Source organism: Pongo pygmaeus, chromosome 16 (assembly GCF_028885625.2).
Source record: "Pongo pygmaeus isolate AG05252 chromosome 16, NHGRI_mPonPyg2-v2.0_pri, whole genome shotgun sequence".
Classification (NCBI taxonomy): domain Eukaryota; kingdom Metazoa; phylum Chordata; class Mammalia; order Primates; family Hominidae; genus Pongo; species Pongo pygmaeus.
In genome coordinates this window covers 64,754,474-64,780,308 of record NC_072389.2, presented here as the reverse complement: position 1 = coordinate 64,780,308, position 25,835 = coordinate 64,754,474, and the positions used below count along the sequence as shown (strand labels likewise).

Sequence of the window (25,835 nt, the reverse complement as noted above, 5' to 3'; positions counted from 1 at the left end):
AAATATAAGTGCAAACACTAGTAAAAGGGAGTGTTGTTCTCATAAACATAAAACAATTGAGACAAAGAAGGGAATCATTAGGTGTGGAGAAGGTAGTGAATCTTCAGCCTCAATAATGACAACTCGTACTGAGACGTTGCTACGCATCACTCACCATTGCTATTACTTTATATGATTTAATTCATATTCTTACAACACTATGTGAGAAATAAATGAAGAAGGTACTATTATTATCTCTGCCTTTACAGATAAAAAAAACAATTCATGATTTATAGAGGTAAATAGCCTGACCCAAATCTTAAAGCTGCCTATTGGACTTCAGGTGGTCAACTTTGCTCAGCTAGGATGGAGATGCTCAGATTTTAAAAACAGCTATGCATGCTGGAATTATAGCTTAAGACTATGTCTAGGGGACAGCACACAATCAGGAATTTTATACTACATTTTAGATCTCTGAAAATAGAAACCTGTGCTTAAAGCACACAGATTTGTTTTTGAACTTTATATATCTGACATTGGTGTGTGTTTTGGGAACGTGTTCTATATGAAGGTAGAACTCTCTTGTATTGTTGTATGTTTTGGATGTACATGTAAAGATGTGAATCCTATGAGGACAGGGAACTTGTCTTCTACTTCTCCAGCACCTACAACAGTGCTCAGTAAAGGTTTGTTGTGGTGGTGAGTGATAACAGTAGTCAGTTGGAAACCATGCTGCCATCATGCTGAACACCAAGAAACACTCTATTCAATCTCCCCAAGTGTTTGTAACAATATATCGAAAAACACGTCATCTGTCTAAGCATGGTGGCTCACACCTGTAATTCCAGCACTTTGGGAGGCCGAGGAGGGAGGATCGCTTGAGCCCAGGAGTTTGAGACCAGCCTGGGCAATATAGCAAGACCCAGTTCTACAAAAAAAGAAAAAAAAAATTAGCCAGCCATGTTGGCACCACCTGTACTTCTGGCTACTTGGGAGGCAGAGGCAGGAGGATTGCTTGAGATATGTGTTCACACCACTGGATTCCAGCCTGAGTGACAGAGTGAGACCCTGTGTCAAAAAAAAAAAAAAAAAAAAAAGAAAAAAATGTCATCTTAAATATACACACACAACACACACATCTATGTGTTTACACAAATATTTAAAGGCACGTAATCAAAAACACATTTATAAGTACATGATAATAAAGGAAAAATGATGTCACATCTCAAGTATGTAAACACATTTACAGACATAATGATGATAAAGGGGAAATGATGATGATGATTACAAAGGCCATACATTTTTTTCTGTTGAAGAGGTGAATGGAATTATCCCCCTGGACTCACTAAGTGTAGAAATCGAGGCAGCAGACAGGCACAGTCAGCAAACTGCTGCATGCCCTAAATTTGGAGTGTCTACCCTGTCTTCCTTCCCCAGAGACTCTGTCCCCATCTGCCATCTCTTCTTAATGGGGCAGTAAGCTTTAGGACATCACTCCTCTCACAGCATTTGCTTGGAATGTGACTGGACAGGCACCTGGTCCCAGCAGAGCCTTCCTTGTCAGTGACCTATGACCTGGGTGGCATGATTTAAAAGGTTGAGCTGGGTGAGTCAGATTCTGTCTGTTTTTCTCTCCGTCCCTTTCTCCCTATGGAACTTGAATCAAAAGTCTAGAGGGCAGTTTCCAGTGAGCTGTGGGCAACATTGTAGAAAAGGTTGTTCTAGGGCCCAAGTCAGAACACGACAGGCTACAGGCACTTTGCAAGCTGAAATCAGGGAAGAGGAACAACCATGAGTTAACTGCGAGAAGCTTCAAGAGACAGACAAGAAAAGAACATCCAACCATGCAGAGATGCACAGCCCTGCCTTCTTTTGTCTTCTTTTTCCTGGGCTCCTGGGCATGTATACCTTAAAAAAATTTCTTTCTGGCCTGGTGAAGTGGCTCATGCCTGTAATCCCAGCACTTTGGGAGGCTGAGGCATTTGGATCACTTGAGGCCAGGAGTTCGAGACCAGCCTGGCCAACATGGGAAAATCCCATCTCTACTAAACATTCAAAAATTAGCTAGGTGTGGTGGCGCATGCCTATGGCCCCAGCTACTCGGGAGGCTGAGGCACGAGAATTGTTTGAACCCGGGAGGCAGAGGTTGCAGTGAGCCAAGTTCATGCCAGTGCACTCCAGCTTGGGTGACAGAGTGAGACTCTGTCTCAAACAAAAACAAAAACAAAAATAAAAACAAAAACAAAAAAATAAAGCAAAGGCCAGACATGGTAGCTCACGCCTATAATCCCAGCACTTTGTGAGGCTGCAGCTGCTGGATCACTGGAGTCCAGGAGTTCGAGACCAGCCTGGCCAACATGATGAAACCCTGTCTCTACTAAAAATACAAAAATTAGCCAGGTGTGGTGGTGCGCACCTGTAATCCCAGCTACTCGGGAGGCTGAGGCAGGAGAATCACTTGAACCTGGGAGGCAGAGATTGTAGTGAACCGACATCACGCCACTGCACTCCAGCTTTGGCAACTGAATGAGACTCCGTCTCAAAAAAAAAAAATTATTTTCCTTAAAGTAACCCATGTGCTCTTCTGATCCTTGTTACTAAAAGAGACTAAATTAGAGCAACAGATAACGGGAGAAAAAAGTCTCTCTTGGCCAGGTGTGGTCGCTTACCTGTAATTCCAGCAATTTGGGAGGCTGAGGCAGGAGGACAGCTTGAGGCCGGGAGTTTAAGGCAGCAGTGAGCCATCATCATGCCATCATACTCCAGCCTGGGCAACAGAGCAAGATGTCATCTCAAAATACATGAATGAATGAAGGAATAAATAAATAAATGAATAAATAAATAAGTCTCTGCCAGTGGAGGATATAAACACAAACACACACACAAAAAAACACAGGAGAACCATGTAAGTACAGCAGTCCAAGACCATGAAAGATAGTGGCAAACAGTCATTTCATCTGACAGTCCCCAAGGACCTTGGTTCGTGCAGTCCTGTGCAATAATCAATATTTATAGTAATGACCTTGAGTCTTAAAGCAAAAGCTGCTTGACATTCAATGTATTTTCAGAAGTCAATGAAATGTGTAGTTTCATTTAGAAAAAACTTTTCTTAAAGTTAAAAAAAAAGGTCTTGGTGTCTAAAAATGACAAGATTTAGCTGGGTGTAGTGGTTTATGCCTTTAATCCCAGCAGTTTGGGAGGCTGAGGCTGGAGGACTGCTTTAGCCCAGGAGTTCGAGACCAGCCTGAGTAACATGGTGAGACTCTGTCTCTACAAAAAATAAAAAAATTAGCCGAGCTATAGGTAGCGTGTGCCTATGGTCCCAGCTACTTGGGAGGCTGAGGCGGGAGGATCACTTGAGCCTGGCACAGTGATCCCTGTTTGTGCCACTGCACTCCAGCCTGGGAGACACAGTGTGATGCTGTCAAACAAACAAACAAACAAACAAACAAAAAACAAAAACAAAAACAAAAAAGAAAGAAAAAGAAAAAAGAAAAAAAGGCAAGGTTCATGCAGAGATTTCTTATTTTTTACTTTTTGAAATGCACATATTTATTGATCCATGCCTTGCCTTGTTGCAGCAAAGAGCTCAGATGACTTATAAGAATACACAGAATCCAACAGGAAAGTAAACATTGACAGCGAGTGGGGAAAAGAAAGAACATCAGGGCATGGACAGGAGATTTAGTTATCTGCAAAGCTCATTTCCATGGACTTCCTCATTCCTTGCTAGATCATGGACCACCATAACTACTATTATTCATTGTTTCAACTCCAAATTTTTTAGATTTGGAGAAAGATCAAGGTTTATCTTCTGAATGTAAAAATCAAATTGAAACTGGAAGAACAGCAAATATTGATTTAAATCAGAGAAAATATAATAATAAATCTACACAAACATGCTTTTAATAAGCTGCTAATTTAAGCATATGTTTAAATCATTTCTATTCCTTTACTTCAGTAAAATAATTCTTACAGCAAAATAATTTTATCTTTTTTTTTTTTTGAGACAGAGTCTCCCTCTGTCACCCAGACTGGAGTGCAATGGCACTGTCTCGGTTCACTGCAACCTCTGCCTCCTGGGTTCAGGTGAGCCTTCTGCCCCAGCCTCCTGAGTAGCTGGGATTACAGGCGCCTGCCACCATGCCTGGTTACTTTTTTGTATTTTTAGTAGAGATGGGGTTTCACCATGCTGGCCAGGCTGGTCTCGAATTCTTGACCTCAGGTGATCCACCTGCCTCGACCTCCCAAAGTGCTGGGATTACAGGTGTGAGCCACCGTGCCTGGCCTTAATTTTATCTTAATCAGAAGTAGCATCATATTACATTATACAACTGGTGAAATTCTCTTCAACATCCTTTTTATAAACCAATATCAACATACTAGGGGGAAAAAGTGTTTAGAGTCAAACTTACTATGCAAATGTAATTTTTATATTCCATTAAAAAAGCAACAATTTTTCTGGGAGCTCTGGTTTGGAAAGGCTCATGGGGTTTTAATAAGTGTGTTCCTATTCATTTTGGGCCTGCATTAGGGACAATTTCTTCTGATGGACATTTCTATTACACAATCACTGCTTAAAGGGTAATAGTGTAGGCTTCAGAGCCAGACAAATGTATGTATTTGATGGAGGATAGCTAAGTAATAGCTTGAGCAAATTACTTTAAGTCTTCTCAACTTAGTTTCTTAACTGCTAATGGAGCTAACAGGGTCGGATGGAAGATTAAATGAGATATTACACGTTAAGCACTTAGCTCAGTAGCTAATAGCTAGTGAACCTAATATATGATGTATGTTATGATAAAAATAGTGATTGTAGAGGACGTTTCACACTAATATGATACAAGTCTCTCTTTTATTAGTGTCTTGTTAAAGGTTTCCAATTTTCCCATTAACAAATTTTCTTTTTTTTTTGGAGATGGAATCTCGCTCTGCCACCCAGGCTGGAGTGTGGTGGCAGGATCTCGGCTCACTGCAACCTCCGCCTCCCGGGTTCAAACAATTCTCCTGTCTCAGCCTCTACTATAGTTGGGAGGTGCAGGACACCATGCCTGGCTAACTTTTTTATTTTTAGTAGAGACGGGGTTTCACCATATTGGTCAGGCTGGTCTCAAACTCCTGACCTCGGGTGATCCGCCTGCCTTGGCCTCCCAAAGTCCTGGGATTACAGGTGTGAGCCACTGCGCCCAGCCAAATTTTCTTTTCTTTTTTTTTTTTGAGACGGAATCTCACTCTTTTTGCCCAGGCTGGCCCGCACACTGACCTGATCTCGGTTCACTGCAATCTCCGCCTCTGGGGTTCAAGAGATTCTCCTGCCTCAGCCTATCGAGTAGCTGGGACTACAGGTGCCTGCCACCATGGCCAGCTAATTTTTTTTTGTATTTTTAGTAGAGACAGGGTTTCACCATGTTTGGCCAGGCTGCTCTCCAACTCCTGACTTCAGGTGATCTACCTGCCTCAGCCTCCCAAAGTGGTGGGATTACAGGCGTGAGCCACCGCACCAGCCCCACGTTAATTAACTTTACTGTTGTGAGTGCATTCTGAATGATTTTTTATGGTATTGACAGGGAAACTAGTTTTATTGCTCGATATTATTTTCTTGCTGCTTTCCAAAATGCATAAACAATGATTTAGTTCACTGATAGATTTATACAGAAAATTTTACTTTGTATTCATTTTGATTTTTTTATTTGTTCCTTTTCATTCAGCCCCAGAAAAAATGCAATTAATCATACCAAAGTATGTACAAAGTCTTATCTGACTAGCTCCATCATGTGTCTAGAATGAGTTTTACAGTTTTAAAAGTTGCTTCCACTTCACTGCTACTATGGTCTTGAATAAGAATAAATATCTGGCCGGGCTCAGTGGCTCAAGTCTATAATCTCAGCACTTTGGGGGGCTGAGGCAGGCAGATCATTTGAGGTCAGGACTTTGAGAGACCAGCCTGGCCAACATGGCGAAAACCCATCTCTACTAAAAATACAAAAATTAACCAGGTGTGGTGGTGGGCGCCTGTATTCCTAGCTACTCTGGAGGCTGAGGCAGGAGAATCACTTGAACCCAGGAGGCAAGAGGTTGCAGTGAGCCAAGATAGAGCCACTGCACTCCAGTCTAGGTGACAGAGCGTCTTAAAAAAAGAAAGAAGGCCGGGTGCGGTGGCTCACACCTGTAATCCCAGCACTTTGGGAGGCCAAGGTGGGTGGATCACGAGGTCAGGAGTTCAAGACCAGCCCAGCCAAGATGGTGAAACCCCATCTCTACTAAAAATACAAAAATTAGCTGGGTGTGGTGGCGGGTGCCTGTGATTCCAGCTACTTGGGAGGCTGAGGCAGAGAATTGCTTGAACCCGGGAGGCAGAGGTTGCAGTGAGCCGAGATTGTGCCACTGCACTCCAGCCTGGGTGACAGAGCAAGACTCCGTCTCAAAAAAAAAAAAAGAAAGAATAAATATTTGACAATATATTACTGAATCCTCTGAAAAACAGATAGAAATCAGAATTGGGAAAATGTTCCTTTTTTTTTTTGAGATGGAGCCTTGCTCTGTCGCCCAGGCTGGAGTGCAGTGGTGTGATCTTGACTCATTGCAAGCTCCGCCTCCCGGGTTCATGCCATTCTCCTGCCTCAGCCTCCCGAGTAGCTGGGACTACAGGCACCCGCCACCACGCCCGGCTAATTTTGTGTATTTTTTTTTTTTTTTTTAGTAGAGACGGGGTTTCACCATGTTAGCCAGAATGGTCTCGATCTCCTGACCTCATGATCCACCCGCCTCGGTCTCCCAAAGTGCTGGGATTACAGGCGTGAGCCACCATGCCCGGCAAAAACTGCTTTTATATATATATATGACTTTATAATAATCTCATGCTCATATATATTATAAAATCATATATAATCATATATAAATCATACATACATATAAAATCTCATATATATTATAAAAAATGAACACAAGCATACATCTTCATCAAAGTCCTGCCTACTACAGTTAGGTGTACCTCTTGAAACTTGAAAGAAATTCTAGATTATTAGGGCAATAAAAGTAAACGCTAAAACATTTAAAAAAAAATCAGAAATGATGATATAATGGACTAATAGTCTCAAGACAGTTTTTGATAAATCCAAGACTGATCAATTGTCAGTCGACTGTCAATGGATTACTAAGAGATTTTTAGTGTTTCATTGTATTCCTGGGTTAATCTTGGGAAAAAAACTATGCCTTTGTCTGTACATCTCAAAGCCCATGTCAATCTGACTACTAATGCGTGTTGACCATGGATGGGATGGTGGCTTAAGTAGTGTTTCTTGTGTTACTGGTAAGCTGACATTTCCATCTTGGTAACCTCTGTTCATACACTCCTAAAATTCCTGATAGGTTTTGTTGTTGTTGTTTTGAGACAGGGCTTCACTCTGTTGCCCAGGCTGGAGTGCAGTGGCACGATCATAGCTCACTACAGCCTCGAATTCCTGGCATCACATGATCTTCCTGCCTCAGCCTCCCAAGTAGCTGGGACTACAGGCATGTACTATAATGCCCAGCTAATTTTTATTATTATAATTTGTTGATAGAGACAGAGTCTTGCTATGATGCCCAGGCTGGTCTTGAACGCCTGGCTTCAAGCAATCCTACCATCTTGGCCTCCTAAAGCACTAGCACTGTAGGCATGAGCCACTGAGCTTGGCTGACCTAATAATATTCTGAAGCTGATATTCCCCTATGAGATATGGAGTCAGACTTAGCTGAGAATTTATCACGTCTATGTGTACCTAGGCAATGCCTAGTACAGATGGCATGCTGTTTTCTTTCCAATTCATACTACGTAACTATGCCAGATGAATTTCCTGCCCTAAACTATAGCTCCAAATATGGCAGTTCCTTGCACAAAACTACTGTTGCATTTCACTGTGCTTGCTTCTTTCCTGTATTTATTCTTTTTAAAAATTTATCGTTTGTTTTCCCCATTCTAAAATTGTAAGCTCAGTGAGGGCAGGGACCAGTTGTAACTCCAGTGTTTAGCCGTGCTGTCTTATAATACACATTCGATTATATTGTTGCCAAACTATGTAAATGATTACTACAAGAATTTGGACAATATGATTTTCTTTCAACTTTTAAAAGTGAGATATAATGAACGTACCATAAAATTCACCCATTTAAAAAGCATAACACAGTGGCTTTTAGTATATTCACAAACTTGTTCAATCATCACCACTAATTCCAGAATATTTTCATCACTTCAATAGGAAAATGCATACCTGTTAGCAATTACTTCCATTTCCCCTCTCCCCCAGCCCCTAGCAAACCACTAATCCACTTTTTATCTCTATAGATTTCCCTATCCTCAACTTTCATTTAAATGGAATCATATAATATGTGGTCTTTTGCTCCTGGCTTAACACGGTATTTTCGAGATTCATCCATGTTGTAACATTTTGTTTACGCTTTTAGACAAGATAATGTTTAATACAACTTCTAACTTTATGCTCAGATAGTCAAGTGAAGAGCTATAACCAAATTTCTTTTTCCTTTCTTCCTTTCTTCTCTCTCTCTCTCTTTCTTTCTTTCCTTCTTTTTTTGACAGAATCTTGCTCTGTCGCCCAGGTTGGAATGGAGTGGCACGATCCCGGCTCACTGCGACCTCCGCCTCCCCTGTTCAAGCGATTCTCGTGCCTCAGCCTCCCGAGTAGCTGAGATTACAGGCATGTATAACCATGCCGGGCTAATTTTTGTATTTTTAATAGAGAAGCGGTTTCACCATGTTGGCCAGGCTGGTCTCAAACTCCTGACCTCAGATGATCCATCAACCTCAGCCTCCCAAAGTGCTGGGATTATAGGTGTGAGCCACGGCGTCCTGCCTCAACCAAATTTCAGAAAGTATCATAATATCATTATGCTTCATAGTTTCTCTATGCCCTGAAGTTTACCAATTTTATCTTCTACAGATCCCAGGAAGGTAGCCTGTTAAGACTCACCAAATTTACTTCCTCAGCCTCCAGAACAATAAAATCAAACTCCCTACCTTGATTTTGAGATTCTGCTTCCGCCCACCCCGCCCCACCCCAGTCTTCTCCTTGGATATTCACAGTCTGGAATAATGCATTTTTACAGTTCTGATTGTTTTCAGCAGATGTGTTGGCTGAGGTCGGATGGGGTTTCTTCCCACCTCTCTCTCCTCTCTCCTTTCCTCTGCCCACTGCACGTGCAACAACTTTTCTGTCATCAAAACGTGCAAAAAAGAAAAAGAAAGAGAAAGAAAAGAAAAACAGAAAAAAGAAAAGAAAAAGGGGCCGGAAGTCTTCCTTTGTTTTCCAAGGAAATTCAGGTAAAAGGAGGGGTGGGGAAATGATATTTTTGACTTTGCTCACAATCCAGACGTAGGAAAGAAAAAGGATTTCCTTTGGGCTGCTGCCACGACTCTGATGTTTTATGCTGATAAAATATTTCCTTCTTAAAAAAAAGTTCTGGGAAAATCATGCCACTTCAACTTGGAAGCGAAACCCACCCTAACTTTCGTCTTAAAACGCAGCGAAGTGAAAGCTTTGCTCCTCTTTCACGAGGGTTTTCTTCCTTACAGTTCGGGTCTTGCTACCAGAAGCGAGCTGGGTCCGCAGCGTTCTTCCGTGGCTGGCGCGGGAGGAGGACTACAGGATCCAGAGATCTTTGGAAACTCCAGCAGCTCCAAGCTTGTTGGCTACTACGGTTTCCCTGAGGAGTGACGCTACGAAAACAAACCCTGATTGGTCAGGCCTGAGCTGAGTTCTCCATTTATGGACAGATTGCCCGGCCCGAGCCGAGACTCAGCCAGAGGAGTACGGATTAAGTGGCCGAAGAAAGAGGAGCGAGGCAGTGGAGCGAGGCGGCCGCTCCAAGCGCATCGGACTCACCTGGGCGGGCGGCGAGCGGCGAGTCCGAGTGGACTCTTGCCCTCCGCAGCATGCGCCCCGCCTGCTAAGTCGCCGCTGTCTCGCCCTCACCTAGCGCCGCCGATCCCGCCTGGATGGAGTCCCCTCTGGGTTCCCATTGGCTCCTGTGAGTGCTTGGGTGTCGGGAGCCTGTTTTTGGCGAGGGGAACCAACTTTTGAAGTTCGCCCAGGAGACTGCGTTCCAGCCCCAGCTCCCCGGCAGCGGGACCCGGCGAAGGCGCGACCGCGGCGCGAGTCACCATGGTGAGTTGGCCGCGCCGCGTCCTAGGACGCCGGACCCGGGGACGGGGCAGGAAGCCCCGGCGTGGTGCACCCACCTTGGGCGCGCTGCCTGGGCCAGGGGTGGAGAAGGTGGACGCGGGAGCCGGCACGTCGCGAGCTCTGATTTCCTGCCGCTTTCCGTAAACCCGGGCCGGGGGAGAGCGAGCGAGGGGCGAAGGAAAACTTTATTCCAAGTCGCCTTCTGCGTCGCGAAACTTTCTGTGGCCGGGTTGCTATGGCTGCCAGCTGTCGGAAGCCAGGGTGTGGGCGCATCGGCTGCGAGGAGCACGGCGCAGGAGGGGGTCCCCTCCTCCTGCTGGGATGTGGGGGGCGCAGCCGGCAGGGGAGGTGCTCGGAGACTCGCGCCGCAGCCGCTGGCGGCGTCCCCTGCCCTCCCCGCGGCCGTGCCCGCCCCGCCCCGGGCACCCTCGCGCCGACTCCCTCTCCTCCCAGCCGCCGCTCCGCCGCCCGGCAGCGCCCGCAGCTGTCCCGCCTGGCAGCGGCACGCGGGCGGGGGCGGTCCCTGGCCTGCCTTGGCGAGGGGCGGCGCGGGCCGCACAAAGACAGGCGGGGGCGCCAGGTAGGGCTAGCACCTGGCGGCCGGCGGGCTGTCAAGAGCTGGGGAGACCCAGGCGCGGGCGGCAGCCACGCCGCCCCGGACCTGTGCCGGTCCTCGGCCCCGAGGGTCTCCGCGCCCCAGACGCCAAGTAAACACCTCCTGAAGAGGACCCCACCCCTTCCCAAGCGCGAGGGGATCGGGGCTTTTCGGGGATCCCGGGGACGCTTCGTACGGGAAGACGCCCTCGCGAGTTTCAAGTTTGTTGCTCTTTTCCCTTTGGCACTTTGGGAATGTGTGGAAGGGGCCGTCTTTTTGACTTGTGACTTTTCTGCTATTCCAACTCCCCAGTCCAGCTACACTCTCCTCCCTCCCTGTATAACCTTAGCCACCTCCCTTGGGCTTTGGCGTGGTGTACTTTTCTTTCCGGGGCACAAAAGCAAGGACTCTATTTTGAAGAGATCGGCAGTTCATCAGAAAAAAAAAAAAAAAAAAAAAAAAATCTATTACAAGGCTTCATAGTTTCCACACTTGCTTCTTTTCAAGTAGTCCTGCTTAGGTGGATGATCTCGTCCTCTTCTGGTTTGCTGTTGTTTTCTAATGGCTGTGGAAGAGAAGCCAAGTCAAAATGATAACCAGCACAACACTAATTAAAAAATCGATATCCCGATGAGCAGCCTGAGGGAAGTGCAGCAGAGGCCCATGGAAACCTGCACAGAAAGCTCAGAAGCCCCCTTGCCCCGTGCTGTTTATTCCAAAGAATGATTACAAACAAACATCAACGAGAAACCTTTCAAGGCATCCTCGGCCAAAGCCTTTTCTTTTTACATAGTCCAAAATTAAGTCACTTTTGTCCCATCTAAGAGAACACTTTATCTATACATTTCCTCTTCTAGTTTTAAGGTTGAAGAAGTCAGTCTACTCCACATTACTTTTGGACCCCTCCCCTCACCCCAGCAGAGAACCATTCCCATTGGGCATGTATTTGGGTGAAGCTACCTCACTGGGCACCTGGTCCCTTGAAGCAAGGTGATAGTCCTGGTACTTGAGAATGGCTGTAATCATTTTCCGTGGGTCAATATTTCTTAAAAAAATCAATGTGTTTATGTCAAGAACTTAAAGAGTCTTACTGAATTTAAGTACTTGTGTGGTACCTTGAGGAAATTAACTTCCCCTCAGTTAAACTCATTTTTCATGCTGAATGGACTGAAATATAGTCTAAGTTGCCTTTTCTGAAACCTGGGATACCATGCTTAATTCAGCCCCATTGCGGATGAAGTAGAGGGTTGGTCAAATGCATGCGAAGAAGGCATGCTCTAGGGAAGAGATGGTTCTATCCGAGGACAGTGTGTGACTTACCTATTGATGGGCTCCCTGCCATCAGCACAGATGGGCATGCTGTGTGCCGCCAGGCGACTATCTGTGCATCACATACGGCTGCTGAAGGCACAGTTCACTGACGGAAAAGTTGAAACAGCTGGCTGTCCTGAAACAGGAGATGTGCCATTGATAGATCTACTGGATCCAGAGTGATTTGGCCAAAGTTAATCATTTCTTTCCTGACTTGAAAAATTGTTCATTATGTATGTGAAGTTGCCTTAGAATAGAGCATCATCTTAAATAATCAGAAACCCAAATTACAATATTTAATGTTTATGTGAGACTCTGTCAAGCCAAATGATACTTCATTTTGTGTTCCACATCTGCCCAGGACTGCCCAAGTTGTATCCCTTCAGCTGCTTAGAACAGGAAGGGAAAGGACATTACCTTCTTTGGGTGTGGCTGAAGATTAGCATGGAGGCTAAAATTCATCAGAAGGCCCTTGGCGGCCAGGCGCAGTGGCTCACGCCTGTAATCCCAGCACTTTGGGAGGCGGAGGCAGGAGGAATACTTGAGCCCAGGAGTTCAAGACCATCCTGGGTAACATAGTGAGACCCTGTTTCAGTTAAAAAATATTAAGAAGAAGAAGAAGAAAAAGAAGGCCCTTGGCTGGGCTATAGGGAGAACACCTATACCGTGGACTTCTTCTGTGTGAGTGTGTGTGTGTGTGTGTGTGTGTGTGTGTGTGTCTTTTAGGAAGTCTGATAGCATAGTAGGAGGGCTCTCCATCTGTACCTGAGGCCCTACTAAGACTCATTCAGTTGTGACTCATAAGGAAAATAGCCATTTTCATTTTCTGACTCATGAACACAGTGTACAGGTTGTAGTTCACCTTCTATCTTCCTCCTGAAAACTCACTTTGGGACACTTTTCTGTCTTGAGAAAACTAAGAACACTACCAGGCAATAGTTATTTGTGTCTTTTTCCTAAGGAGACTTGAAGAAGTTAAAAAAAACCCTGCACATCTTTATAATTTAGTGTAGGTTGTTTAGCAGAGTACAAAAAAATCTGTTGACTTTAACCGTAATACACATCTAAGGCTTCCTTCGTAGAATCTGGGCTTATCATCATCTGCAAAGGAAGTTCAGCTTTTGTGGCCATGACCAGTTTGGACTCTCTGATAGACTGAAACCCATGGCTGTAGATCTGCTATGTGCTTTGGATCCAGAAATTGTGATTCATTTTAATGCAAGGTTTCTGTGCATTAAATATACAGAAATATTTGAGCAAATCTGAATTGACCATCACCTCAAAACATGTTCAAGATCTGTTCCCTTTTCCTTACTTGCATATACTTGTGAGTAAATTATAGATGTGACACATAAGAATACCCAGGAATAGATTTACAACCTAGAAATCTGATGGATAGCTGATGATAAGGTAGGTAAGTTCCTTTAGGTGATGGCGTGGTATGTATTTAGAAAGTCTGGAATACATTTCCAGTGTTTCCTGGGAAGGTAACCTACTTGATTTCCACTGATTAGTTTATCAGATTGCTAGTAGTCTCTAAGTCAAAACAACACAATACAACAAAACAAAACCAGAAAGGAATGGAATCAAGCACAAAAAAAGTTTTGATGGAGGCAAAGGGTTGGGGAAATACCTAGAGTCCGGTACATTATCTAGGGACAAGTGTGAGTGGGCCATCCTAGTGGGAAATATTTGACAGCCCAGGCATATCCTTGGAGAGAAAACGAGTGGAGCAGTGGATGGAGAGGGATGGAGAAGTATAAGAAGCAGACATTTACTGAAGATGAAAGTCACCTCTACCACACTTTTGCTGAGGACTACAGTCTTGTCAGTGGTTGCAAATTTTTTTTTTTTTTTTTTTTTTGAGATGGAGTCTCTCACTGTCGCCCGGGCTGGAGTGCAGTGGCACGATCTCAACTCACTGCAACCTCCGCCTCCCAGCTTCAAACGATTCTTCTGCCTCAGCCTCCCAAGCATCTGGGATTACAGGTGCCCGCCACCACATCCAGCTAATATTTTGTATTTTTTAGTAGAGACGGGGTTCCACTATGTTGGCCAGGCTGGTCTCAAACTCCTGACCTCGTGATCCTCCTGCCTCGGGCTCCCAAAGTGCTGGGATTACAGACATGAGCCACTGCACCCGGCCAGTGGTTGCAAACTTAAATGTGTTATAATTTGGTGGAGGGAGGCTGGCCTCTAGAGAGTAAATATGGAATATATGCGCCATTCAAGGAGGCACCACTACTTGATTCTAGGCCATGGTTATAGCGACCATATTACCAAATTATCTTGTTTTTCAAGAGAAGCTAGAAATCTAGATTTTTATGCTATATCTGCCAGTTCTTATTTTTATTTATTTTGAGACAGAGTTTCGCTCTTGTCGCCCAGGCTGGAGTGCACTGGCGCAATCTTGGTTCACTACAACCTCTGCCTCCCAGGTTCAAGCAATTCTCCTGCCTCAGCCTCCTGAGTAGCTTGGATTACAGGCCCCGCCACCACACGTGCCTAATTTTTGTATTTTTAGTAGAGACAGGGTTTCACCATGTTGGCCAGGCTGGTCTCAAACTCCTGACCTCAGGTGATCTGCCCACCTCAGCCTCCCAAAGTTCTGGGATTATAGACGTGAGACACCACGCCCGGCCTCTGCCAATTTTTATATGTGATTTGATCATCTCAGAGGGGCCAAACACACCTGCAGTTTAGCTGTTTGCAGCCACTTTATTGTAAGTCTTAACATGGTATCCTTCTGTGTACCACAGTGATTCTTCTCATTCACTCACCAGGAAGAATGTCTAAACGTTCACTACATACCCAGTAGTGGCATTCAATATTTATCGATACATCCACACCTTCCTACTGGGTCTCCCTAAAGAGAGGGAGTTGCCTGGTATTTTCAGCTTATGCACTCTCTAAGCTATTATAACAGGGAAAATCTGCACCCAGCTGCTACTGTTTGGAGCTATCTCAACACCTGTGTAGGATGGTTCCACGAGTGGTGAGGCTGCAAATTGAGCTTTTCTCTTCAACCCTTCAACTCCTTCCTCCACCGAAAATGCCATGGCCTCCAATGTCACATGATCGACTTCTTGTTTTTCACTCCTTTTTCAGTTGAATCTCATGAATTGGAGGTCTGTCTCAGGCGTTATCCTGAGGGTTAGATAATGAGCAGCAGCGAGCATTCTGATAACTTAGAATACAACATTTTGCCTCTGTGCCTAGTGTGGGCATGTGATGAGCTCCTGTGAGACTCAGTGAAAGACAGCATATAGTACCTTGCGTTTCCTCATGAGACAAGTATGGGGCCTTATTATTTGTTAGGAATTTGAGAAAGCTCTTTTTATCTGCTTCAAAAAGCAGAAATATTTTAAATCTTCTGTGTAAGTGCAAGGTATTATAAGCTTCATGGTAGGATATATAGGAATTATGTACAGCCATGGTTTTCCAAGTTTGAGTCATCTCTCTTTTTTTTTTTTTCGCTAAAATGCAGCAACTTGTGTTTTTACCAATCTGTGATTAAAATGTTTCTTAATGGTGAGTTTTTAAAAACTTTTTTTTTCTTTTTCTCACCATGCTGAGATGATATTTACAGAGTAAATAAGAGGTTAAAGGTTAAATGCCAAAGGTATTAAAATAAACATCTCAGCCTTATAAGCACATTCTGTAATAGTGGTAAACAAATTGTGTTTTGAATTTCAATTTCAGAATTTATGTTGGCAGAGACAAAGGTTTTGGGGCATCCTAGCAAAGTATTTTTTTCATATATCTTTGGGACAGCCACACTTAAGAGAAGTACAACTGTAAAAGCCAGCCCTAACATACTGACGTGGACTTTGACAACCCATAGAACTTAAACTGTACATGTGAACGAAGTTGGCCCTCCCTTCTGAGTTACCACCATGAGAATGACGTCATTGCCGTTGTTCAAAGCACTTTTGAATGGTCATTTATGAGCTATGTAATAAAACCTATTTTTTTGCCGGGTGTGGTGGTTCAGGCCTTTACTGAAAAAAATTTTAAAAATTAGCCACATGTGGTGGCATGCACTATAGTCCCAGCTACTTGGGAGGCTGAGGTGGGAGGATTCCCTGAACTGAGGAGTTCAAGTATGCAGTGAGCTGTAACTGTGGCACTGCAGCCTGGGTGAGAGTGAGAGAGAGAGAGAGAGAAAGAGAGAGAGAGAGAGACAAAAAAAAGAAAGAGACAGGGCTGGGCCCTGTGGTTCATGCCTGTAATCCCAACACTTTGGGGGGCCGACGTGGGCAGATCACCTGAGGTCAGGAGTTTGAGACCAGCTTGGCCAACCTGGTGAAACCCCGTCTCTACTAAAAATACAAAAGTAGCCAGGTGTGGTGGTGCATGCCTGTAATCCCAGCTACTTGGGAGGCTGAGGCAGGAGAATCACTTGAACTTGGGAGGCGGAGGTTGCAGTGAGCCTAGATCACGCCATTGCACTCCAGCCTGGGCAACAAGAATGAAACTCTGTCTCAAAAGAGAGAAAGAAGGGAAGAAGAGGGAAGGAGGGAGGGCCTTATTTTTTATTTTTTAACTCCTTAGTGCCCAGTGTGATCATTCCTATTACTCACCAGACTTTACACTACATCCCTCTCAGATGTTTCCAGAAGTTACATTGTGCCTCAAAGGTGGAACAATTAGCCCCACTAAAGATATGCAGTATCCAGCAGGTCCCTCTTTCCTGGAATAAGTATAAGAACTGCTCTGAAGGAGGCACACTCTCTTGGGTCTTTTGAGCTCTGATAATGTTTGTTACAAATTCATTTATGGCACTTTATGGTCATACGTTACATTATAGAAAGTAAAACATAGGCTGCATTGTAGAAAGCCCAGAAGAGAGCATAAAAATTCTATCCTAAATCCATTTGTTAAATTCACAGAGAGATCTAGAGAGGTTAAATTACTTCCAAAGTCTCATAGCTAGTTTTTAGCTGAGCTGGTGCCAGAATCCAAGTTAGATCTGATCCAGTGCAGATCTAACCTTATTAGATCCCAGTCTAATAAGGTTTTTCTTACCAAACAGTTGTGGGAGTAATTCTTTAAGAGTCTGGACGTGACCAGGTAGTTTTCTTTCTGGGACTTTTCAAGAAAGTCTGCTTGTAGGTGGAAGGTTACTGTACTAACTTCATTATAAGAAATTTAGAAGAATTCAGCCGGGCGTGCTGGCTAACGCCTGTAATCCCAGCACTTTGGAAGGCCGAGGCGCAGGGATCACCTGAGGTCAGGAGTCTGAGACCAGCCAGGCCAACATGGTGAAACCCTGTCTCTACTAAAAATAAAAATTAGCTGAGTGTGGTGGCAGGCACCTGTAATCTCAGCTACTTGGGAGGCTGAGGCAGGAGAACTGCTTGAACCTGGAAGGCTGAGGTTGCAGTGAGCTGAGATCGCACCATTGCACTCCAGCCTGGGGGACAAGAGCGAGACTTCATCTCAAAAAAGAAAAAAAAAAAGAAAAAGAAATTTAGAATAATTCACCCATAGTACCCCCACACCCTAACACAGTAATTATTTTTGTCTTTGGGTTTCCTTCCAGTCTGTTCAAACTCATTGTTTCTTTGTTTGTTTGTTTTTATTGAGATGGAATCTCACTCTGTCACCCAGGCTGGAGTGCAGTGGCACAATCTCGGCTCCCTGTAACCTCCCTCCGCCTCCCAGGTTCAAGCGATTCTCCTGCCTCAACCTCCTGAGTAGCTGGGATTATAGGTACACACTACCATGCCCAGCCAACTTTTTTATTTTTAGTAGGGACAGGGTTTCACCATGTTGGCCAGGCTGGTCTTGAACTCCTGGCCTCAAGTGACCCACCTTGGCCTCCCAAAGTGCTGGGATTATAGGCATGAGCCACCACACCGGGCCTCAAACACATTGTTTTTATGTGGTTGTAATTATGGGGCAAATATACAATTTGTGTTCTGTATTTTTCCACTTGTTTTAGAAATCCTTTTTCTTGATAAGTATATTTGTTATATTTTGGTGGCAGTATTATAATCCCACGTAGCCTGATTACCCACTGTGTGTCATAACTGTATGGAGACTTCCTCCAGAAGTGTGTACAGGGGAGAGTTCCTCCTTCCGCCCACTAGAACTACTGTGGTCAGTAATGGGCTGCTTAATCTTTGGCTCCTGAGATATGAAGCCCCCTCTTTGGGTGAGCTTGGGATGCATACTCCACATTCCCAGGTTCTAGCCCAAAGGTGCCTACCATTGGTGCTCCCCCTGGATTCTGGCGTTGACACTCAAATATGTGACACCAGTGGGTACTCATACCTCTAGGTCTTCCTTGGCAAATATGAGTGGTCCTACCAGAGAACGGGAGTGGTTGGAGATGGAGAGCTTTGAACCCCAAAGTGGAGAGAAGACATTGCCATGGCAAAGGAGGTTAGCATACAGGCTTGGTGAATTAGAGCTGGGCATGGTGGCTCAGGCCTGTTATCCCAGCACTTTGGGAGGCCGAGGAGGGCAGATCACTTGAGGTCAGGAGTTCGAGACCAGCCTGGCCAACATGTTGAAACCCCCGTCTCTACTAAAAATACAAAAAAATTAGCTGGGTGGGGTGGCAGGCGCCTGTAATCCCAGCTACTCAGAAGGCTGAGGCAGGAGAATCGCTTGAAATGGGAGGCAGAGGTTGTGGTGAACCAAGATCTTGCCACTGCACTCCAGTCTGGGCGACAGAGCAAGATTCCGTCTCCAAAAAGATGAAGTAGTCTCTCTGCCTCTGCTTATGAGAAGCTCCCCGTATAGTGGAGAAATGATAACAAAAGGCTTCCATATACATGATTTCATTTCATTCTAGCACCAGTGTTGGTTTTTATTGCCATTTTACAGGTAAGAAAATCAAAGTGTAGTGAGGGGAGGGGAATTACTCAGGGTCACACAATTTGTATGTAACCAGCCAGATCTGCTAAGTCCATGCTCTTTCAAAAGCAGTTCAATAAATTATTTCTAAATTTGACAATGCCGAGTCCAAGTATTTGTATACTTTTTCATTATTTCACATACTCCTGAGGGAAGGTAAGGCTGATAGAAAATCACCAGTTTCGGTTGATTTTATTCAGTAATACCAGAGTGGGATAATTTAGACTTAAGAACATTGTCTGTTATGAGTAGTAGTGTTCTGAGTTTTAATTTCCTTGCTTTGGGACTTTGCCGTAGAGACTAGAAGATGTCATAGTGAGAGCAAGCATAAAAGTAAAAGAAAGTCATACTGGCCGGGCGTGGTGGCTCACGCCTGTAATCCCAGCACCTTGGGAGGCCGAGGCGGGCAGATCACAAGGTCAGGAGATCGAGACCATCCTGGCTAACATGGTGAAACCCTGTCTCTACTAAAAAGGCAAAAAAAATAGCCAGGCTTGGTGGTGGGCGCCAGTAGTCCCAGCTACTCGGGAGGCTGAGGTGGGAGAATGGCGTGAACCCGGGAGGCGGAGCTTGCAGTGAGCCGAGGTCGCGCCACTGCATTGCAGCCTGGGCGATAGAGCAAGACTCCGTCTCAAAAAAAAAAAAAAAAAGAAAGTCATACTAGAAGCCTCTCTAATCTTAACTAGGATTAAAAAAAATAGAAAATAGGAAAATGTGATAACAACAGAGATTTAGCTGTTTAATTCTTATATACATTACAGAATACAACAACAACAAAACTAGAATATCACATTGTTAGTCTCTTAATAATTTCTTTGGTGTGACCACCATTTGATGTTGACAGCAATTTAGGATGACATTACATGGTCACAGAATGTTTTGGACAGTATTATCTGATTCTAAGAAATTTTCAATGAAAAAAGAATAGGGCTGTTTTTAGCGTCCTAGGAAGATGCAGACCTTATAGAAAATTTTAGATTTAAATGCAGAAGACTCTAATAAGCTATTTTAAGAATGTTAAGTAAAGATAGCTTCCTTCAAGGCTTGGGAATGCTGTAATGTAGAAATACGCATCAATGCAAAATGATGACAATGCCCTTTCCCCGCATCAGATTATCAGAGATTCCTAACATTTGGATGGGAGAATGTCCTGAGTCCTCTGAGAATATGTTGGAAGCTACTGACCTGTTCCCTGACAGTGTTTATAATAACAAACATTCCACAGATCATGAGAACAAAAAAACAAGAACAATCTAAATGTTCATTAGAAGAGAAATACATGTGGCTTATTTGATAATATGGTATCAATATGGATAGGTGTCACAAGGGTAGTGTTTGGTAAAGAAGCAAGTTGTAGAAAGATGCGTATCTGAAACTATTTAAGAAAAATGTCAAAAACACAAAATAAGACTATGTTATTTGGGGGTCTATACATTTATTTGTGTATGTGTACATATATGTATTTGTGTGTATATTATTAAAAAAATATAGGCCAGGCGTGATGGCTCGTGCTTGTAATCCTAGCACTTTGGAAGGCCAAGGCGGGTGGATCACCTGAGGTCAGGAGTTCGAGACCAGCCTGGCCAACATAACGAAACCCCATCTCTAGTAAAAATACAAAAATTAGCCTGGCGTGGTGGTAGACGCCTGTAATCCCAGCTACTCGGGAGGCTGAGGCAGGAGAATCATTTGAACCCAGGAGGAGGAGGTTGCAGTAAGCTGAGATCATTCCACTGCACTCCAGCCTGGGTGATACAGCAAGACTCTGTCTCAAAAAAAAAAAAAAAAAAAAAAATTAATTAATTAAAAAAATAAATAAATCCACAGACTAGAAAGATCCACACCAAGTTCAAAATACTGAAGGGGGAAAGGAAAGGGAGACGACCGAGTCAGTAATGTTTTATTTGCTTTACATATAGAAAAATCCAAAGCAAATATGATGAGATATTATTAATTCTAGGCAGTTGTACATATATATTTCTTTGTTATTCTCTGTAGTTTTAACATCTTTTCTCAGTTCAGATGAAAAAATACATATAAATATAATTCTTCATTTAACTTCAGGAGGTTTATAAACCCCTGAAGCCCATACGGTAGCATTCCAAGAATTACAACAAACATTGTCTTGAAATGAGTATTAGGGAGTATGGTCAATTTTGGATCTATGTCAGGTTATTTCAATGACAGTTGACATATAGTCGCATCAATAGTGAGTCCCACTGACTATTGTGTAAAGAGCCATTAGGGGATATGTCTCCCAATGTTCAATACATCTTAGCTCTGCTTAGCCACCTTTTCTTGTGTTAGCTTTTGGTGTGACCAATCACCCAAACTCAGTAACTTAAATAATAAACGTTTATTCTTTCTTATGATTTTGTGCACTGGCGTGGCAGTTCTGGTCTCAGCTGGTTCATTCAATCACTGTGGTCAGCTAGTGGGTTGGCTCGGAATGGATGATCTAGGGTGGCCTCACTCACATGTCTGGTAATTGGTCCAGTCTCAGCTGGGGCCATGGGATGGCTTGGCCATGTGTCTCTTGTCACAACAGTCTAGCTCTGGCTTGTTTGCATAGTAGTGTTCACACCACAGGGTTCCCAAGAAAAGCAAGGGTACAAGCTCCAGGGCACACACATTTTTCAACCTTTGCTTGCATCATGCTTGCTATTATCCCCATTGGCCGAAGCAAGTCACACTGTCAAGTCCAGAGTCATTGTGGAAGAGGACTGCCCAAGGGCTCAGATTCAGTTCCCTACCCTCAACCTTTTCTGTCAACTTTCCTACATTGCGTGAATACTTGGAGGCAGGAATAGATTGAGTGGTAGCTCCAGTTTTCTCTGGCTGATCCCCTGAACCCCTGTGTTTGACAGAAGCCAGCATGGCTCCTGCTCTGTCTGCTGCTGCTTTCCCAAGCAAGGCATGAGGAATTGGAGCTGAAGTCCTTTTGTATTGATGAGGCTCAGTCTCATTCTAAAACTGCTATCTTTTGTTGGGGGAAAAAAAGGGCAAAAACAGAAGCTAACAACAAGAAGAAAAATTATTTTCTATCTGCTAAAGGGTGCTTTACAAGAATAACAAACATTTTACATTAAGTCCAAAGTTAGAGAGCAATGAATCATGCCAAACCATGCTGGGCTCGATGGCCTGCTGGACAGAAAGGGGAATGCAGGCCTTCCAAGGTGGGGACAATACTTCTTGCTGCCCAATTCTGCATTTTCACCCACCTCTGAGCTGTCCATGTGGAGAAAGACATTCCTCACACAGACAGAAATTCTTTTTTTTTCCCCCTTGGTTGAAATCATGTCTTTTGGACTATAAGATGGTTCTCAAAATAACCCTGTGTCAATTCCATATTCTGTGAGCCACAGATTGTGCTATCTGTGGGCTCCTCAAGATGTGAATTGAGTAGGATTAGTTTAGCTTCATGCCCAGGACTTGTACAGGACATGAAAAATTCCTTAACCTACTGATCTTTCACTTTGACTTTCTGTTCTGTCTTTCAATCAAAAATTTAAAAATAGTAAGTGGAGAGAAAACAAATCCCTCAACTTCAACAACTGACAACTCATGACCAATCTTGATTTCACTGTTCTTATCTTCCCCTGGTTTCTTTAGAAGCAAATCCTAGATAGCATACCATTTCATCCATAAATATCTCCATATTCTATTGGCTTTCACATAGAGCAAAGCTAGACACTAACTGCTCATTGGACTAAAAGAAGAGATATACTCAGAGAACCAAAGCAAATAGCTTCCCTTTAACTTTTAATAGGAGTGACTTTGTTTTGCAGAACGTTGTAGGCATCTCCAGCCACTGAGGGGGCTTCTTCAAGCTTGGCCCAGCCTCATCCACAGAAGGATCTGGCAGTGATATCTTGGCATTCATAGTCTCAGTGTGCAGGACAGCGTTGGTTCCCTACCCTACAGTCCCAACTCTACCTAGGCACTGTCATATGTATCATGGTAATGGCTATGGAAAATAATATCCCTCCCTCCCTGCCTCCCTTCCTCTCTTCCTCTTTTTAGAGATGGGGTCTTGCTGTGTTGCTCAGGCTGGTCTCAAACTCCTGGCCTCAAGTGATCCTCCTATCTCAGCCTCCCAAAGTGCTGGGATTACAGGTGTGAGCCACCACATGCAGCCTCTTTCTTTTTTGACAGGGTCTTGCTCTGCCATCCAGGCTGAAGTGCGGTGGTGTGATCCTGTCTCACTGTAGCCTCAACCTCCTGGGCTCAAGAAAGCCTCCCATCTCAGCCTCTTGAGTATCTGGGACTACAGGCATGAACTGCCATGCCTAGCTAATTAAAAAAAATATATATATATATATGTATGTATATATATATGTATGTACAATATATATATATTTTACAGGGTCTCACTATGTTGCTCAGGCTAGTCTAGAACTCCTGGTCTCCAGCAGTCCTCCTGCCTTGGTGGCCCAAAATGCTGGGATTATAGGTGAGAGCTACTCTGCCCAACCTTGTTTCTTTCAGTGACCAAATAGCTTTAAATATAGAATGTCAAGATAACAAGTATCCTGGAGACCACTTCCAGGGTAGTCTATGAAATTGTTTGTGTCCATGTTCATTCTTAAGTGAATTTTTTCCTGGGAAAAAGATTCATAAATCCCCAATGTGGTTCATGGTCTCCCCAAGTGACCCTTTAAGGTCCAGAGAATTGTACTGGCCTGACCTAGGTCTCTCAGTTACTTGGCAAGTTAATAGCAGAGTTGTCCCTAGAATACAAGTCTCTTAACCCACAGTTCAGGAATTATGGTCGTAAACCTGCTTTTACTGGAAATGTTTGAAAATCAAACATAATAGAGTATTAGAAGAGAGGTTCAAAGTGGTAAATTATTCTGTGATCACAAAGAGAAATGCATTCAAGACAGACTCCAAATAAATATGTCAGGGACATAAAGTTTTTACTTTAAATAATTGAAAACCCATTTTCCTGGTGAAGATACATTGATATTAATTATAAAATTGGTATTTAATAGTTGAAGGACATAAGAAATTGCTGGGCCTTAATATCTGGACTCTGAAGCAGATTTCTGTGCTTTGTTTCTATGATCTAGAACTAGGGCTTGGGGTGTAGAAAAACTGGGATGGCCTTTTCCTTCTAGCTCTTTCTCTCACACACCCCCACACCCCAAACCCATCTTCCAACTAGTGTCCTTTTCTTTCCCCACAAGGCCTCTTGCCCATCCTGTCCTTGAAGCATTCATCTGGACTTGGAAAGGATGAGGAGAGCTGGAGAAGGCAGGAGACATAGTTTGCACCTGCTGAGAAGTGAGGAAACACAACTAAGGCCACTAAACGAAAGGGAGCTCTCTCCTCCTCCTCATTCTCCTCTTCTTCCTCATCCTCCTCTTCCTCCTCTTCCACTTTCTCCTTTTTGTCCTCCTCTTCCTCTTCCCTAAGGCTCTCTTGATCCTCCTTGGTCCAGCTCTGCTTAGCAACTCTCCAAGCAAGCATGGAGGACAATGTGACAAGCATTGTCTGCTCTATGGAGACAAGGAGACACCATCCTCTTTGTTTGGGGCTATGAGTCAAGAGTCTTAAGTTTTTTGCAGCAGTTGTATTTAAGTGTCAGTTGACAAAAGTGAATTTTATATGCTCCAATTAAGATGTAGTGAATTGTGACATTATACCACTTGCCAAATCCTATGATTCCACCTCTGCAGTGTGGCTACACTCACCTATATCAGCTGACCAAATTCATCCACTTGGTGTTTCCCTTTCGGGCTTAGATGTTCTCCATCTTCAGCTTGTGTCTGGCTGGAATCAATTCCTCCCCGTCTCCATCCCGTCAGTCTAATTATTCTTTTAGACCAGCCTTAACTCTGCCTTCTTGAGCCTCATCATTGAAAATTACCTCCTTGGTCAGGTATGGTGGCTCACGCCTGTAATCCCAGCAGTTTGGGAGGCCAAGGTAGGTGGATCACCTGAGGTCAGGAGTTTGAGACCAGCCTGGCCAACATGGTGAAACCCTGTCTCTACTAAAAATACGAAGAAAAAAAAAACAAAAAAAAACCAAAAAAAACCCAAAAAACCAGGCGTGGTGGTAGGCACCTGTAATCCTAGCTACTCGGGAGGCTGAGAGAAGAGAACTGCTTGAACCCGGGAGGCGGAGGTTGCAGTGGGCCAAGATTGCACCACTGCTCTCCAGCCTGGGCGACAGAGTGAGAGTTGTCTCCAAAAAAAAAAAAAAGTTATCTCCTTCTTCAAAATCTCATGAGCACTTTATCTATAAAGATCTTATAATTGTTAATGTGCATTTTTTCTTTCCTTCTGATCAGTTACTTTTCAGGTAGAATCCTTTCTTGTTCAGCTTTGTATCCCACCCTTTCCTCTCCCCATTCCCACCTCCCCTCGTTGTTTCTTGACTTCCAATACTTGAGTATACGATACTATTTTAAAACTTAATGAGAGGACCAGGCACGGTGGCTCACACCTGTAATCCCAGCACTTTGAGAGGCTGAGGTGGGTGGATCACCTGAGGTCAGGAGTTCAAGACCAGCCTGGTCAACAGGGCGAAACCCCATCTCTACTAAAAATACAAGAATTAGCTGGGTGTGGTGGTGGGCACCTGTAATCCCAGCTACTTGAGAGGCTGAGGCAGGAGAATTGCTTGTACTAGGGAGGTGGAGGCTGCAGTGAGCCGAGATCGTGCCATTGCACTCCAGCCTGGGCAGCAAGAGTGAAACTCTATCTCAAAAAAAAAAAAAAAAAAACTTAATGGGAGGCGGGGCACAGTGGTGCAACGCCTGTAATCCCAGCACTTTGAGAGGCCAAGGGAGGCAGATCCCTTGAGCTTAGGAGTTCAAGACCAGCCTGGACAACATGGCAAAGACCTGTCAATACAGAAAATAGCCGGGTGTGGTGTGGCACACCTGTAGTCCCAGTTA

At 44.0% G+C, this 25,835-nt stretch overlaps 1 protein-coding gene and 1 long non-coding RNA gene across 2 annotated transcripts in view; one reads left to right on the top strand and one right to left on the bottom strand.

The window, feature by feature from the left end:
* Positions 1-1,121: 1,121 nt before the first annotated feature.
* LOC134738286 (uncharacterized) lies at positions 1,122-9,612 on the bottom strand. Its single transcript, XR_010123960.1, has 3 exons — positions 9,476-9,612; positions 2,649-2,746; positions 1,122-1,745 (listed from the first exon to the last, which is right to left on the bottom strand). It is a non-coding gene; the product is annotated as an uncharacterized LOC134738286 (long non-coding RNA).
* Positions 9,613-9,698: 86 nt separating this feature from the next.
* Positions 9,699-25,835, top strand: part of MYO1E (myosin IE) — a 238,128-nt gene continuing 221,991 nt past the window's right edge. The window contains exon 1 of the mRNA XM_054451269.2: positions 9,699-10,139. Coding sequence (XP_054307244.1) covers positions 10,137-10,139 — 3 coding nt within the window. The 5' untranslated portion in view covers positions 9,699-10,136. The remainder of the gene's footprint in view (positions 10,140-25,835) is intronic.